Below are 17,755 nucleotides of genomic sequence, written 5' to 3'. Positions count from 1 at the left end.
GGCTGCAGCCAAGCCTGTAGAGCAATGTCTTGGTGATTGATGTGGGAGGGCCCAGACCTTTTGGATTTGCAGTCCTGGGTTCTATATAAGATTGGCGGTCCTGGGTTCTATATGAAAGCAGGCTGAGCAAACCACGAGAACAAGCCAGTAAGCAGCACTCTTCCATGGCCTGTGCATCAGCTCCTGCCTTCAGATTCCTGCCCTGCTTGAGTTCCTGTCCTGACCTTTTTAATTAATCAACAGTGATGTGGAAATTAAGCCAAATAAACTCTTTCTTCCCTCAGTTGCTTTTGGTCATGGTGTTTCATCACAGCAGTAGGAACTAAAACCCCAGTGAAGATTAGGATTAGTTGATGTTGACTTGAAATAATCTGGGAACCAAGACAGACAACGAAAAACAGAAGCTGAGAGAAATGAATTTAGCATCATCCAAATGTACAGTCCAGGAGGAAAAGATGAAAACCATATGTATGATTTGGAAAACCAGAGTTTTCAATGGCCATTTCCATCAAGAAAACAAACAACAATGAAAAATTCAGAAGCCATTTTTTTTTTTTTTTTTTTTTTTTTTTACAGGAACATCCCAAACTTCATTTTCATCTAGTAACTTTCATAAGATGAATGTGTAGGTGAATCATTTCCCGGTGGATTCTGACTTCAAATTTTGTATTCTCAGAGTTAATTTGCAGCTTTCCACCTTCAATTGGGAATTTAAAAGTGTAATTAAAAGAGAAAATGCTTTCAGGGTTTATAATTAAAATAGGTGCCAATGTTATTAGGCTGTAGGCCAGTTATTTAAAGAAGGGTTTAATGAATTTAGTTTCACTTGCAAAGGAAGAAGCTGAAAAAGAGTTATAGATTACCATTCGACTCTTCACAGTACTTTAAAAAGTTCTATATTGTACAATATATTTGTATCAAGAGTCCCCTCTTGTCACTACATATAACATCCTATTATGGAGTCCCTTCATTTATATCAAGGAAGGGTCCCTTTTTTGAGTCATTAGTTTTTCAGTATCTCATAGATAATAACAGTACCTTCAGAAAGGGAATTCTGTAGTACCAGTGCTGATTCGCAATGTTAAGGTATTTTGACTTGGGCATCTAATGAGAAGAATTGGGGAGTGAGCAGTGTATTTGGGAGGAGATTCCAGAATGTATTAGGAGTGAGAAGGAACAGTCCACAGCAACAGGAGTTAACCAGTTCAAGAGCATTAGTAAAAATGTCATTTCTCTGGGTTTCTCGGACTGGGTGGAACATTAATGCCCTGAGTTACTAGGCTCCCCTGAATGTTCTTAGGGCCCAATGTCCTCAGGCAAAGAGATACAGGATCTTGAGCTAGGAGACCACCTGCATATAAGTGTGGTGATATTGTGTTCCCCAAAATATTGTGCACCCTAATAAACTTATCTGGGATCAGAGAACAGAACAGCCCCTAGATAGACATAGAGGCCAGAAAATGGTGGCATACCTACCTTTAACCCTACCATTCCAGAGGCAGAGATCCATCCGGATCTCTGTGAGTTCAAGCCACACTGGAAACAGCCAGGCATGGTGACACACACCTTTAATCCCAGGAAGTGATGGCAGGAAGCAGAAAGGTATGTAAGGTGTGAGGACCAGGAACCAGAGCCTGGCTAAGCTTTTAGGCTTTTAGCAGCAGTTCAGTTGAGATTCATTAGAGTGAGGACTCAGAGGCTTCTAGTTTGAGGAAACAGGATCAGCTGAGGAAATGGCAAGGTGAGGTTAGCTGTGGCCTCTTCTGTCTCTCTGATCTTTCAGCGGCATCCCAGTACCTGGCTCCAGGTTTGTTTTTATTAATAAGACCTCTTAAGATTCATGCTACATATAAGTGACTTGTCTGTCCCTGGAAGCTGTTGCATACTTCCTGGAGACTGAGGAGGTAGGAGAGCTGAATCAGTTTTGGCTCCTATGAAGGTACATGTTTTCAAAAGGATTGCCAGGGTGAAAAGGGATGCATTCTGTTCCATGATACTACATTTTCCTGCAGGAACAAATGTTTCCCCTGAGCCAGAACAATTAGAGCCAACCATGAATACTCGATTCGCATACAAAAAGGAAAAGAAGCACAGCCATTTGAAATAACTACTCAATTTCCCCTCAAAATGACACAGTTTTAAAAGTGAGACTATCACTTGATGCTGTGGGAAGTGCGGTCACGTGGTGTGGATGGGAAGGGTGGGAAGTGCGGTCACATGGTGTGGATGGGCGTGGAAGCTGAACCAGCCCCTTTCCATTTCCTCGAGATATTCTTGTCTTCTGACCCAGAACTCCTTCTAAGATCCAATCCAAAGGCAATATTCAAAATGTTCACCGATATTATTTTACCTAATGATGTAATGATGTAACAATGGGGACTGGCCCCACTAGACAACTCAAAACAGTGAAGAAATTTAGTTCTTATGCTATATTTATTGGTACTTTCTAGACTGAGGTTTGCAAGTCACTCAATTTTGTAGGAATAAAATTAGATAATTGTTAGTGAAAATGGAATATGAATGAGTATATAATTTAAAAAATAATCAGCAAGAAAAGGACAGGAAAGACATCAGAATACTAACATTTACTGCCTAAAAGAAATTGACTTATATATAATTTTTAGGGTTTTTTAAATACTAATATTTCTGACTAGATCATGTATTACTTTGACAATAAAATGGTGCTTAAATGGTTTTAGGATACAGTAATAGTTCCATTTAAAAGAATGCTCAAATAAATATGAGTTTTACTGTTAATATTTTATATTTTTGACAGATAACTCAATCATTTGACTCTGGAAAACCTCTTCTCAATAAAGACAACATACAGGTAATAACAATATTTAGTGTGGAAATGTTCCGAGTCATTTCACCCTCTTTGGCAGGTACAGTATTTGATTTTGAAATCCTGCTCTATATGTACTCTTCTATGTGTATTCTTCTTTCTCTTCCTCCCCAGTTCTATTGTTGACAAGGTCTCATGTAGCCCAAGCTGACCTTAAACTCACTGTGTAGTCAAGGATATCCTTGAACGCCCAATCTTCCTCTCTCTCTTTTTTTTAAATGTCTGATAATAGGGTTTTGATCACAAAATTCTGAAGCTAAAGCTAGAATTGTATCAAACTAACTTGATGTCTGGGCCAGTAACTAGCAGTGATTGCTCTGGCTTCTAGAACCAAATGTGTTCAGTTGGCTTGTCCAGCCATGTGCCCCTGGCTTTCCTATTCAAATGTTTTGGTTACCTAAAAGGTAACAACAGACTCCCATTTTAACTAAAGGACTTCTTACTATTTGGAGCAGTCCACGTGTTCAATATGGCTGCTACTTGTATTCTTTCTTCTCAGTTCTGGGACTACCTACCAATTGCAGGGTGCACCATTATGTAATATTTTCATATGCAGCTCCTCTGATTTCCCCAACAGCTTTTGCAAAATGAGGATGAGATTGTCTATTAACACCTGACAACCATCAAAAAATTGGTATTTAAGCATTTGATTTCCTAGTGGCATTTAAATATTTTTAAAAACAGCTTAAAAAAAACCCAATAATGTTATTAGCATTTTAAAGTGCTTACATGGAAGCCTTCTAGGATGACCTTTGTCACAATGGTTAGGGGAGGTGCTGTGGACGGAGAAGACATGAGTTTAGTAATCTAGGAGCAGTTAATGTGGACAGATATATATATATATACACGTGGGATTTATTGATTGATTGACTGATGGTAGCAAACAGCATTCTGTCTTTAATTAAGCTGTGGTGATTAATGTTCCTTGTCAACATGACTGGATTTAGAATCCCCATGGAAACAGACCTCTGGGTGTGTCTAAGAGGGTATTTCCAGAAAGGCTTAACTAAAGAGAGAGGGTCCACTCTAAATGTGATCAGCAACATCCCCTGGCCCCGGCTCCTGGCCTGAATGCAAGAGAACAAATATTTAAATAAATGCCTACATCAGTGCTTATCACTGTGCTTCTTCGAGGTAGATGTAGCGTGACCAGCCATCCTCTGCTGCCATTACCTCCTTGAGATGATGGACTGGACCCTCCAACTGGCCCAAACAAACTCTTATTTTCTTAATTTGCTTTGCAAGGTATCTTGTCAGAGCCATGAGAAAAGTAGCTAATACAAAAACATTCCCCAAAGTGGTCGTTGCTAATACAAAAATGTTGGTCCCCAAAGTGGGGTCGTTGCTGATAAAGCCCGACCATGTAGTGCTTAGGCCGTTGGAAGCTGTTTGCCGGACCAACGTAGGAGAGCTAGAAAAGCCCTAGAAGGTTACGTATAGAACCAGAATGCCAAGAAATTGTGGATGACATTTCAGAGGGGACCGTGGACTCTCCTGGGAATTAGATTAGAAGCCATTCATGTTACATTTTGGCAAAGAATCTGGTTGTGTTCTGTCCGTGCCCTAACAACTTCATTGAGCTAGATTCAAAAGCAGTGAAAGATTTTATTTGGCAGAGGAAATTTCAAGACAGGGTGGCTTTGTGTTGTGGCATGGGGTAATGCTGACCGCTTTCACTTAGATTTGCAGAGAGACGGGGCAGCAAATGGTACAGAAAGATGTGAAAAATATGAAGTTTTTCACAGAATGGAGTGTGTGAGCATTTAAAGTTGCTCACATGATTGCTGTAGAGGAAGCAGCAGCATCATTGGTAAAGAGATAAGCACACTAAAGGGATACCCAACGCTGTACAATGGGAAGTCAGAAAAGCACCCTGAGGGAGACTCGACCAGTCCAAGGTGAGGTGGAAAGTTGTGAAGGAGAGAGCTAAACTCCTAGTGCTACCAAGGAGGCTGCCAGCTCCGCACTATCCACCTAAAAGAGGGTTTCCTCAGGGTCGGCCTCCAGTCCATATAGTACTGGCTTTGTATAAAAAAGGAAAGCGAGTTGAACACCAACATTCAACTCTCTTTTTCCTGGTTGTGGATGCAGTGTGTCCACATTCCTCCGTGTTCCTGATGCAGTGATGTCCCTGTTGTGGGGTAGAATAACCCTTCCTTTCTGAAGCTGCGTTTTCGAGCATTTTGTCATAGCATCGAAAGTAGCTAATACATAAGGTATTTATTTTAAGTAACTCAAAAGCCATATCCTCAAAACTGCTTTATCTTTGTTTTCTTTAATTTTGATAATGCATGGCGCCCTCTCTTTGTTAAATGTAATCTTACTACTTTTCTATTATTGTGCATTTTATATCATAAAGTCCACTTTGAATTATGTTTCATATCATTCAATATTTTTTTCTAAGATTTTATTTTAATTCATAAGCAAGCTGCCTGAAATGAAAGGACTGGTATTAGGAAGATAAAAATTCATATTCATGTTTAGGTGTTCCAAAACCTTGGGGAGTTTAGGAATATTTCTTTCTTTCCAGTCACAAATGCCAGGTCAGCCTAAAAACACATTTCTTATGGAGCAGTGTTTGGGTCTGAAAAGAATGTCTGTCTGATCATTGCTTTTGACTCAAAAAGAGACTGACAGCATAATGGAAACCCAATTTCTATTAGCTAATTAATTAAAACAGTACTGTTGGCCTGCTTAAGACTCTTCAGATTACACTTTGCATTTTCTGCATAGAGGGAGAGAAAGGAGTGTTAAATAGCATTACTAATTAATCTTCCTTTGATCCTCAAGTGTTTGTGTGTAATTGTCAAGGCTCATTAAATCAGTTTGCTGAGGAGGGAAGAGAAGAGAAATGTCCTCCCTCTCCTCCCCCCCAGCCAGTCTGTAGTTTCTTCTCTGGATAGGGAGGGCTAATGATTTTCCTGGTGCCATGGTGCCTCTGGCCCAGGGGGTGTTCCACATCTGCTCTTCCATACACATTGGTTTCAACTCCTAGAATAGATTAAGAGAGGAGGAGCCGAGACCAAACCACCTCATCTGCCCACACCTGTCACTGTTGCTTCAAATTCTCCCAAATGATGGAATTATTTTCTTGTTTATGTAAGGCAAGTAGTTTCTCTCTTTTCTATAATAGATAGCCCCAGCATCTTCTTTCTGTATCAGTTCAAAAATGATTAATAGTCTGTTGCATCCAAGGCACTGTTGGTTCTATGGCTGGAGACCATAGCCAGTGAGCGTCACAGGTCGACACCAAGTGCTTATAGAGCTTACACTTTAATGGGCAGGACTAGTGAAAACAAATGTCATAAACACAAAGAAGTGGCTCACATTTATATTGGAAAAGACCCAACAATGGGTATGCAAAAGGAATTAGGAGCACTGTATAAGTGGGGGTTGTAAAATCAAATGGGGTGACCAAATTCATCTTCTCTTAAAACTAGATGGGACTCATGCAATTTCAAGAAAGAGTCATCTAGAAACAGGTCACAAGTGCAGAGGTCTTAAAGTGAACTTGCTTGGATTGGTGATAGCTATCCTGACTAGTGTGGCTAGAGTTGAATGGATGATGGGGGGAGTAGTAGTACATAAGATCAGAGAGGCCAAGCTGAGAAGTCTTGTAGGGACATTGTAACATAGGCTCTTAGCTGAGAAAATGGGGAGCCATTGGAGAACTTTGAGCAAAAGTGGGGTCTGATCCATTTAGGTTTTCCTTTTTCTTTTTATGCTTTACATTTTGTTATTTATTTAGGTAAGTGGGGCATGCCTGTGGAGATCAGGAGACAACTTCTAGGAATTGGTTTTCTTTGGCTATGTAGGTTCTGAGGGTCCTCAGGATTGGTGGCCAGCACCTTTACTCACAGAACCACCTCACTGGCCTCCAGTTTTAAAAAGATCTCTTTAATCTGTTGAGACCACTAAGTGCCAGGCATTATTTTGGTGTCTGTCAATTGAACATCAGTCAGTAAACAATACAGACACATTTTCAGCCCTCAGTAGATGGGGAGAGGAAATGGGGTGGTCAGAATTTAGAAGAGAAGAGGGTGGGAAATGACTAGGTGGATAGACAGGCAATCTCTAGGATGATTGCTGCTGATGGTCCTTAATGTATGACCACTTGCACTGCCGTGCGATTTTCCACTGCCCACCACTGCAGGCCATCAAATGAACTTTAGAGTCCTGGCTGCAGAGGAAGCCAGTATGAGATGGAGAGAGGTTTGGGAAAGGGCATGATTGAGCATGGATGCTGAGTCGGGTAGGGAGACTGTTTTTCCTGTTCTTGTCCAGTCTGTACTCATGGTAACTGGGGAACAGCCTATAGGTGTGACTGTCGAGCGAGCCCCTGCAGTCTCCCCGAGCTGATAAGGAGTCTGTTCCCTCACTCTGACCCCAGGTTTGGTCGCTCATTATGTGGCAGGGCAGGATGTGTGTGTATGTGTTGAGGAGCTGGAGTGGTTCTGCCATTTACAGAACTATCGTGTCTGATGCTTCATCCGACACTTGATCAGAAAAATGAAATGGGACCAAAACTACCATGTGAGAAGATATTTAACCAACTTCTCTCTTTCCCTGTCTCATTTGTAGGCGCTTGAAGATTTAATGAACAGAGGCTTGCCTCTCATTCTAGTTACTCTTGGCCATCAACATCTCTTAAATAAATTTAATTTTGTCAAGGCATACTTCTTCTTAAGTTTGGCTGCAACGATAAACTGTATCCCAGATAATTCACCAAGAACACTGTACCATGTGGTTGTTGAGAAGAGCAAACCCAACCTCCCAAACTTGAAAGGTGAGCTTTGGTTTCATTCCTGCTTTTTCCTTGTTTCCTCAACTAACCACCTGCTCCCAATAATCCATATAAATATGTATGAGCATATTTTTTCCCCTCCTGAGGTCGTCCTATGGCACATATATGTTTATGTCGTGGTACAAGTACACACGTATTCATCTGTCCCATCCATGCATATCCATGGAAATATGATGAATGCACAAAATAGAACTTTTCACTGTTGTACACAATAGAATGCTCCCATTTTTTGCTCTTGCATCTTGCATTTCTTATGATAAAACAAAATGCAGAGCTGGAGAGATGGCCTAGCAGTTAAGGGCACTTGATACTCTTTTAGAGGATCCAGGTTGGGTTCCCAGAACACACATTGGGCCCTCACAACCTCTTATAACTCCAGTTTGGGGACTCTGATGCCCATGTCTGGATCCTGCAGATACTTGCACACACATAGTTAACATATAGACATGCAGCGATAATATAAATAAATAAACCTTTTAAAAGGTTTCACTGAAGCCATGGTAGAACAACAATCTTGCTTTGATCTACTACATCTGTTTACTATTCTGTGTTATGGACATTCCACGAAGCAGTGCCCTGTTGAAATTCATGCACGGTCTCCAAGGAGCTATCTCACAGTGATCTAGCTCCATCTGACAGTGTATTTTCCTATGATGGTTACCAATGGGTGGGTCTTGTGGGCTATCAAGTATATGTGTTTTTGAAATACACTACCTTAAAATTTATATCTCTGTGTTTTATTATAACTGGAGATTTTAGGATCATGTTTATCTTTTAAAAAATAGAAAACCCCCAAATCAATTTATAGGTTCATTGACTTTGGTTTCTTCCATCTCTCTCTCCCTCTCATTTTTTTCTACATTGTCCTTCCCTTTTTCTTCTGCCACGCTCAGCTTCAGTCTATTCTTTTTTCCACATCACTGAAGGGTAAAGTAAGGTGGTTGTGGGTTCTCTTCCTTCTTCCCCAGTATAGATATTTATCACTGCAAAATCCTTTGTGTAGATTGCTTTTGCTACATCCTGTAAATCAGAGTTATATATTTTCTAATTTGTCTCAAAATAGCATTTTAATTTGACTTCTTTTTTTTTTTTTTTTTTTTTCGTTTTTCGAGACAGGGTTTCTCTGTGTAGCTTTGCGCCTTTCCTGGGACTCACTTGGTAGCCCAGGCTGGCCTCGAACTCACAGAGATCTGCCTGGCTCTGCCTCCCGAGTGCTGGGATTAAAGGCGTGCGCCACCACCGCCCAGCTAATTTGACTTCTAATAGGGCCCATTGATTGTTCAGAGACTGGCATTAAATTCCCACAGACTTGTCAAATCTCCACAGTGTCTCTTGCTTGTTAATTTCACTTCATACTGTTTACCACTCTAGTTGGCACTGTGAACCTGTGAGAGAGGAGCCTAAACCTAAACAAAAACATGCAAGAACCAACTTTATTCAGAGCATCAGACAATGTATACTCTGTGGGTTAAGAGTCACATGAGTAAAGTGTCCAATCATGTGACCAAGCTGCATGTGGCAGGCAAACCACATGGGACAAAACCATGTTTCTCTGTAGAGCCATATAAACAAGTGACAATAACCAGTTGTAATGAATAATCTAAAGCAAACTCACCCCGTCCACTACACCTGGGAGGGGCATGGCAGCACATTCCAAGAACAATTTCATGTTTTCAAGGAAACTGAATCACAAGAGCCTTGCCTTGTTTTCTTATGATTTTCTCACAAGCGCTCAGAAGTCTCCTCACACAGCTCCATTCTTGGACCATGCTCCAACACATACTATTGCAACTGAAAACTATAATCAATGTAGCTGGAGACCTCTTAAGTTTCCCCTGGCTTGTTTTGTGGCCTGAGATCCAATATGGTGAATATTTTTTGTGCACTTGGAGAGAATGTGTATTTAAATTCTGTTGAATGGTGTGGTCTGCAAATGTCTGTTAAAGCCATTCGGTTTGCAGTGCTGTTTCAGTCCTTTGTCCCCTGCTGACTGTCAGCCTAGACAATCTATCTATGTTGGGAAGCAGGGTGTTGAGGTCTCCTGCTATTTCCTTATTGCTGTGTCTCCTTTGATGCTGCTTGTTATTGCTGTGTATATTTTGGTGCTCCAAATTAAAATACACAAATATTTACAATTGCTGCATGTTCTTCATGTATTAAGCCTGTGGTTTGAACGAAAATGGCCCCCAAAGGGAGTGGCACTAATAGAAGGTGTGGCTTTGTTGGAGTAGGTGTGGTCTTGTTGGGGGAAGTGTGTCACTGTGGAGGCAGGCTTTGAAGTCTCATATATGCTCACGATACTCCCCAGTGACTCAGACTACTTTCTGAGGTGGACTGGGGTGGCAGCTCCTTCTCCAGCACTGTGTCTGCCTACATGCCACCATGCTTCCCACCGTGATGATATTGGACTAAATCCTGAAACTCTAAGTCTCCACCTCAATTAAATGTTTTCCTTTATAAGAGTTGCTATGGTCATGGTGTCACAGCAATAGAAACCCTAACCAAGACAGAGTCCTTTATCATTTTATGACGTCTGTGTTTGTGACCATTTCTGAATGTCTCTTTTGTTAACTATAAGTTTAGGCCACTCCTTTGATTGCCATTTGTGTGGAATACTTTTTTCCATTCCTTCAGGTTCCAGCTATGTGCATTTCAAACTCAACAATATAATTTGAAATTATTACTTTATATAATTTGACAACTTTTAAAGAAGCTGTAATAAGAAAGCAGAGCAATTACATGCTTACAACTTCAGCTCTGGTAGTCCCCTTTATCATTTGGGTCCTTGTAATCTGTTCCTTATTCATGGCATCTGGGAGAATTTCCTTAGTCCAGTACAGCTGTCCCTCACTTCATTGGTGCTGTTATTTGTAAACATATCACACGCCTCTTGCATTATAGATCCAGTGTTTGGTACACAGGATTTTGTACAGTTGCTGGTTGGTGAAACACAGAGAAGAAAGGGGAAGCGCCCACACAGCGTCTTTCACAACACAATCAGCCACACTGATGCCCCTGACTTTTCATATGGATTTGGGTCATCCATCATCCAGGGTCTCTTGCTGTTAGCCCTCCACATCTCGTTTCTACTTACATTTATGGTGGGTCTGAGAGCAAACATTTTCTCAGTCTCTCTTTAACTTAAGAGATTTATTGGCCTTTGTTTCTGAAAGATCACTTTCGGCTTTGGGAGTCTTAGTTGACAAACTGTTAGTCACTCTGAAGGTGTTCTTTCTTCCATTGTTTCTAATGAGAAGCTGGGAATTAATCTTGATAAATCATTTTCTTTTTACTGATTTTCAACATACTTCCTCTCATATTACTAGCATGTTCTATTTATGGGCCTTTTTTTTTTTAACTTTTTTTTTTTTGGTTTTCAAGACAGGGTTTTTCCGTGTAGTTTTGGTTCCTGTCCTGGATCTCTCTCTGTAGACCAGGCTGGCCTTGAACTCACAGAGATCCACCTGGCTCTGCCTCCCGAGTACTGGGATTAAAGGCGTGCGCCACCACTGCCCGGCTATGGGTCTCTTACTGGGAGTTTGTTGATCTCTCCTTCCACCTTCCCATAGATTCCTAGGATTCTGGCACACTCAGCAAGGAGCTTCTACCCTTTAAGCTATCTACTCAACCCCAGCTACTACTACTTTACTTATTTCTTCTGCCTTTCCTTCTCTCCCCTTTCTCTGTTACTCCTATCATGAATGTGTAATAAACTTAATGGTAACTCAGATTTCATTGGTACTGTGTGTTTTTCTTCATGCTTTCTTTTTCTGAGGACCCTGAATTTGTCTGCCTCCAGTACTTTCCAACAGTGCAACCAACGCACAATTTAGCCTGTGTATCTGACTGAATCCATCAACATTTTCTAGACCTTTCTCTGTAACCACTGGTGTTCTTGAGCATGTTATTAGAGTTGAACTTCTCTAAGCTCAGCTACAGCTGAAATTGTTAAATTGATTTGCCCATTTGCTATATGCCTTAGCACGCTTTCCCAGAGACTATAAGACATTTTAAAAACAATTTCCCCATGGAGTAGGTTCTGAAAGCTCCTTGAATTCTCATGCTAGAAGTTGATCTCTTAGTCTCTTTTTTTCTGAGAAAAAAGCCTAAGTCCATCCCTTTTACTTAGCTGACCCCTAAGCCTCCTGTTTTATGAGAAGCAAGGATTGCTATGGAAGAAATCAGTGCCAAGTTCCATTTGATTCTAAAGTCATTCTTTCCATTTGTCAAATTTGTGGGTAGATAATGTTTCTGTAGCAATGTGTAGTGACTTGTGATTCTGCGTTTGGTTGAATGGCACAAGCAAAGACTTTTATCTAAATCCTCCTTCAGAATAAGGGCAGACTTTAGGTTGGAGATCAGGTATTTGGGAGCTACTTAACTACATTGCTTGAATAGACTTGCTGTTCCAGATGGTCCCATTCTCTGCTATTACAGCAAGGGCTTCTACATATCAATAAGAACCAATGCTCCTGCCGTGGTTTGAATAGGAGTGATCCCCATAGACTATGTGTTTGAATGCTTGGCCCATAGGAGTGGCACTATTAGGAGGTGTGGCCTTGTTGGAGGAAGTGTATCATTGTGGATGCAGGCTTTCACATTTTATATGCTCCACCCACACCCAGTGCAGCAGTCTCCTTCAGCTGCCTTGGATCTAGATGTAGAACTCTCCTTCTCCATGTTTACCTGCGTGCCACCATGCTTCCCACCATGTTGATAATGGACTAAACCTCTAAAAATGTAAGCCAGCCCCAATTAAATGTTTTCCTTTATAAGATTTGCTGTGGTCATGGTGTCTCTTCACAGCTATAAAACCCTAATTAAGACAGCTTCCAAGGATTTTTTTGTTGTTTATTTGAAGTGTTAGAAATTTATGAAAGACCAGGAGAAGAACCACAATTTTATATCAGAAATTAATAACCCGAGTCACATCATTCAGTATGCAAAGGATCTTTTCAGTGCTGTCTGATTTGTTGCAAGAATAAGCATCAGCATTCTAAGGTATATTTAGGGAATGTCAATGCACATATGAGTTTCTAATGTTCATTGTTGATTTTGTTTAATTATATTTATTTATGTATCTCATGAATGATAGATTTTAACAAATATAAGTATTATTTAAACTAAATATTAATCCTTGATATTTCTAAAAAATTTTATGTCTTTAGATTTTTTCCCAAAAGATAATGAAAGCTCACACTGTCAACTTTCAAGATTTAGAGATGAGTACACTCTTAGCATGATAAAGGTAAGCCTGAATGTTTCATTTTTTCTTCAAATCATGGTAAATTGTTTATCAAAAATGCTCACTACACAATAGGTATTTTGCATGGTGTTTTAATTCTCATATTTCTATGATATAGGTATTAATCTTTTTTAATACACTGTTTCATAAAAAACAAAACAAAACATAAAACAACTAAGATTGCCAGGCCTTCAATCCCAGCACTTGGGAAGCAGAGGCAGGTGGATCTCTGTAAGTTTGAGGCCAGCCTGGTCTACAGAGAGAGTTCCAGGACAGCCAGGACTGTTACACAGACAGAGACCCTGTCTTGAAAAATAAAAACAACAAAAAAACCCCAAAAAAACAAAAAATCCCTAAGGTCTAGACAATATATGGAATTTACTAATGTCATTCAGATAATAAAATATAGATCTGGGAGTAGGATTTATTTATTTATTTTTTTACTTATTTAAAAGCTCCATGGTTTTAACCATTACACTAAATTACCTATAATAGTCCTTACTTTGTAAATGCAAATTTTTAGACATCTATTTCTTTTCTAATTTATTTTTATTTTTTGAGATATAATATAATTACATCATTTCCCCCTTCCCTCTATTCCTTTCAAACCCTCTCATACACAGACCCTCTTTGCTCTCTTTCAAATTCATGACCTCTTTTCCTTTAATTGTTGTGACATATATGTATATATAAATATATATTTCTAAATACATAAATATGACGTGATCAGTCTGTGTAATGTTACTTGTAGGTTATGGTTTCAGAGCTAGTCTTTAGTATCAGGTAATTAATTCGTGTGCTCTGCCCCAAGGATGACTCATTCTCCCACTCTCAGCATTCCTTAGCAGCCTGTAGTTCCTTGTGTAGAGATGAAGCCTCATGAGCTTTTCCCCTCCCACTAGCACACCTAATGATGTCTTCCTTCAGGTCTTCAGGCCTCCATGCTGATGAGATTTCATGCATGCAGCTTCTCTCGTATTTCTACAAGACACAATCTCACAGTACCTTTACTGGTCCTCTGGCTCCTGAGATCTTACACCCTCTTCATGTCCCCTGGGTTTTGAGTGCAGGAGCTGTATTTTTTTTTTTTTTTTTTTTTTTGGTTTTTCGAGACAGGGTTTCTCTGTGTAGCTTTGCGCCTTTCCTGGAACTCACTTGGTAGCCCAGGCTGGCCTCGAACTCACAGAGATCCGCCTGGCTCTGCCTCCCGAGTGCTGGGATTAAAGGCGTGCGCCACCACCGCCCGGCAGGAGCTGTATTTTAAGTGTTTCATTTGGGACGGGGCTCAAAAGGCAGACAACTCTGCATTTTGATTGGGTTGTGATTTTCTGCAATGGTCACTGTCTATCACAAAGAGAAGTTTCCTTAATAAGGAATGAGAACTATACTTCCCTGTGGGTATATGGACAACTGTTTAGAATGTAGTTAAGGATTATTGTGCTGGTTTAGTATAGTGGCAGGTGCAGATTCTCCTCCAAGATCCATCAGTTTACTAGCCCTGGGTAGTTTGCTAGGTTTCCAGTACCACATGTGATTTCCATCTTGCTGAGCCTGTCTTAAGCTCAATTAAAGTACTGTTGGTTACTACCTAGGTATGTGTACCACTATTGCGCCTTTAGGGAAATCCTGCCATACTGGTTGTTGTTGTGGTTCATAGACATCATATTTGGGTAGGTCATTGGTTATATCCTTCCCTTCGAAGCTTGCACGGTACCCTTTTACAGTACTTTGAGAGCTAGTTCTCTGGGAGGAGGCTTTTAGATCCATCCCACTGTCAAAAGTACATGATGAGACCAGTTGTTTCAAAGACTGTCTTCTGCCATATTGATTCTGTTTACAATTGATTGTATATCATAAAATCTCATTACCTCCATATTACCAATTAAGTAATCAGAATTTAACTTGGAATACAGTCTGCCTTCATTATGGATTCTGTCTGCTAATTAGCCCATTTGCTAACATTTACTTGTAACTTCAAAAAGTACACTCTTGACATCCACACTTTTATAATCATTTGTGGACATGCTCAGTATGTCAAAAATGTTTGATCATAAAAATATATATGCACCCAGTATGTATGTGACTGACCATGGTGGAAGAGAGTCTTCACTGATGCTTTGTTTCCTCCCTTTCTTAGATTGCCAGGTGGCCCTTCTGCACTTCTCTGGTCTGTTAGTACAGGTTGAGTGACTCTTACCAGAATCTTCAGATTCTGTGGGATTTGGTAATATTTGGATAGGCGTCACTGCTTGAGCATCCTTAATCTAAACATCTAAATGCTTCAGTATCTGTTGCTTTTTGGAATGCCATGTCAATGCTTAAAATATTTTAGCTTTATATTTTTGCATTAGTAATCCCCAAATATGTGCTATATCCCCTCACTGTGTTTCTGTTGTCAATGAGTTTTGTGATATAAAATGGCCCTCATGCAGAATATTATGATGATGTGTAGGTGGATTTTTCTATCCCACCTGTCAGCTCCCAAATAATTGACATGGAGACTTCTTATTATTTATAAATGATCAGTCAATAGCATAGGCTAGTTACTAGCTAACTTTTACATTTTAAATTAACCCGTATTTCTTTTCTGCCCTCTGCCACGTAGTGGTACCTTCTTTCAACACAGCATGCTCATCTTGCTTCTCTCTGCATCTGCTCGAGACTCTCCAGACTCTGCCCCTCTTCTTCCCAGAATCCTCTCAGCTTGGCTCTCCTGCCTATCCTCTACCTGTCCAGCTATTGGCCAGTCAGCTTTTTCATTAACCAATGAGAATAATACACATTTGCAGTGTACAAAGTTTGTTCCACAGCAATGATGTCTCGTGTTTGTGATGTGCCTTACAGAGAAAATAGATACACCATGTAAATTTTATTCAGTCATGAGCTACAGCTCTTTTGTCTGTGAACTCAAGGTTAATGAAGAGTTGTCAAGAATGAGGCTTTGTCTCTGAATTTGAGTGACCGTGTGGTGCTCTTTCTTTAGTCACTTTTACTGATGGAGGCTGAAGACAGGCTCAACTGCCTGGTGTCTGAGATGGAGCATCAATGTCACAAGCCCCTCTGTCAGTGCTCTGTTGGGGAGCTGGAGACCATGGTGGAGGCCAGACTTCAGCTGGCAGCAATCGCCCTACAGAGACACCGGGCAGCATATGGGTGAGTCTCCTGGAAGAAGAGGAATACCACCTCACCCCCTCATCCCTTCATCCTCTCACCACCTCATCCCCTCATCCCCTGATCCCTTCATCCCTCTCGCCCCCTCATCCCCTCATCTTCTCACCCCCTCCTCCTCTCACCCCTCATCCTTTCACCCCCTCATCCCCTCATCCCCCTTTCTCTCCTCATCTCTATCATCCTTCACTCCACTCACCCACTTAACTCCTCGCCTTCTTCACCCCAACCCCTCTTCCCCTTCTTCCCTTTGTCCCCTCACCCCTCACTCTCCTTACCCACTTACCCCCAAAGTCCCAGTTCCCTGTCGTTTGGTGGCACTGGGAAGTTGTTTATTCTCATTTGTTGAATATTCATATTTTATAAGTTTTGGAGAGTCCTAGATCTATAGGGGTGTACTCTGGGAAGTTGTTTATTCTCATTTGTTGAATATTCACATTTTACAAGTTTTAGAGAGTCCTAGATCTATAGGGGTGTACTTATTTTTAATTATTCACAGGGTTCTAAAATTAATATTTACATAGAACACATCAGTTTTCCATAAAGAAATTCCTTTATTAAACATACTAGGTAGGATGTTTAATATCATATATAAAATGAACAAATTAATGATGCTTGACTTTTGTTTATTTTTTAACAAGAAATTCAATTTTTATAGTTTTTTAAACACATAAAGGCTTTGGAGTATTATTTTTTCTTAAGCACCAAATAAAAATATGAAAAGGGGCTTAAGAGATTGTTCAGCAGTTAAGAATACTCTTCCAGAACATCCAGATGGGGTAACTACCTGTAATCCAGCTCTGGGGAATCCAGTGCCCTCTTCTGGCCTCTTCAGGCTTCTTCAGCCACTGCTGTACATGACACACACACACACACACACACACACACACACACACACACATACATACACACACACACACACACACACACACACACACATTAAATTAAAAAGACAAAGAAGATCTGGGTTTAAAAAAGTAGCATTATCTGACCTGTTGAGGGCTAGACTGTGTGACCTTGTTGAAGGCTAGACTGTGTGACCTTGTTGAGGGCTGGACTGTGTGACCTTGTTGAGGGCTGGACTGTGTGACCTTGTTGAGGGCTAGACTGTGTGACCTTGTTGAGGGCTAAACTGTGTGACCTTGTTGAGGGCTGGACTGTGTGAGACCTTGTTGAGGACTGGACTGTGTGAGACCCTGTTGAGGCCTGGACTGTGTGAGACCTTGTTGAGGACTGGACTGTGTGAGACCCTGTTGAGGGCTGGACTGTTTGAGAAGCTGATTATTTAATGCACAGTGTATCAGAGCTTTTATTCATCTTGGTCATTGATTCTTTCATTAGCTGTCTCACTACCACTCTGGTTTAGAGACTGATGGTGCAAAGGCACCTTTATCCATGTGTTCACAGCTATGTATACAATAGCACTAGTACAGAGAGTCTTTGTAGTCACAGAAACAGTCTTCCAGTGGGTTTCCATGCCACTGGTGATAAACACATCTGTGTCATGAAGTCCTCGGACACATTCACTGGTGGTTTGTTTACTAATATATATATATATATATATATATATATATATATATATATATATATATATATATATTTGTATCATTCACTGAAAATAGTTTGGAGCATTGACACTATGCTAAGCACCGGTCAGTATGTGTAACCTGTATAAAATTCGTAGTAGTACTGA

General features: G+C 40.5%; 1 protein-coding gene across 9 annotated transcripts in view; it reads left to right on the top strand.

The window, feature by feature from the left end:
* The window catches only part of Cfap54 (cilia and flagella associated protein 54), a 323,915-nt gene that overhangs the window by 175,112 nt on the left and 131,048 nt on the right, over nt 1-17,755 (top strand). For all 9 annotated transcript variants that reach the window (XR_008221626.1, XR_008221627.1, XR_008221628.1 and 6 more), the window contains 4 exons: nt 2,777-2,830; nt 7,427-7,631; nt 12,818-12,897; nt 15,878-16,047. Coding sequence is in view for 6 of the 9 variants with exons in the window: in XM_052753120.1 (XP_052609080.1) it covers nt 2,777-2,830; nt 7,427-7,631; nt 12,818-12,897; nt 15,878-16,047 (509 nt within the window). In the remaining 3 variants the exon portion in view is untranslated. The remainder of the gene's footprint in view (nt 1-2,776; nt 2,831-7,426; nt 7,632-12,817; nt 12,898-15,877; nt 16,048-17,755) is intronic.

This window comes from Peromyscus californicus, unplaced genomic scaffold, assembly GCF_007827085.1.
Source record: "Peromyscus californicus insignis strain IS unplaced genomic scaffold, ASM782708v3 Scaffold_24__1_contigs__length_46423439, whole genome shotgun sequence".
Taxonomy (NCBI): Eukaryota; Metazoa; Chordata; class Mammalia; order Rodentia; family Cricetidae; genus Peromyscus; species Peromyscus californicus.
Note: the sequence above shows the minus strand (reverse complement) of the source record. Positions and strands in the feature narration are given on the sequence as shown.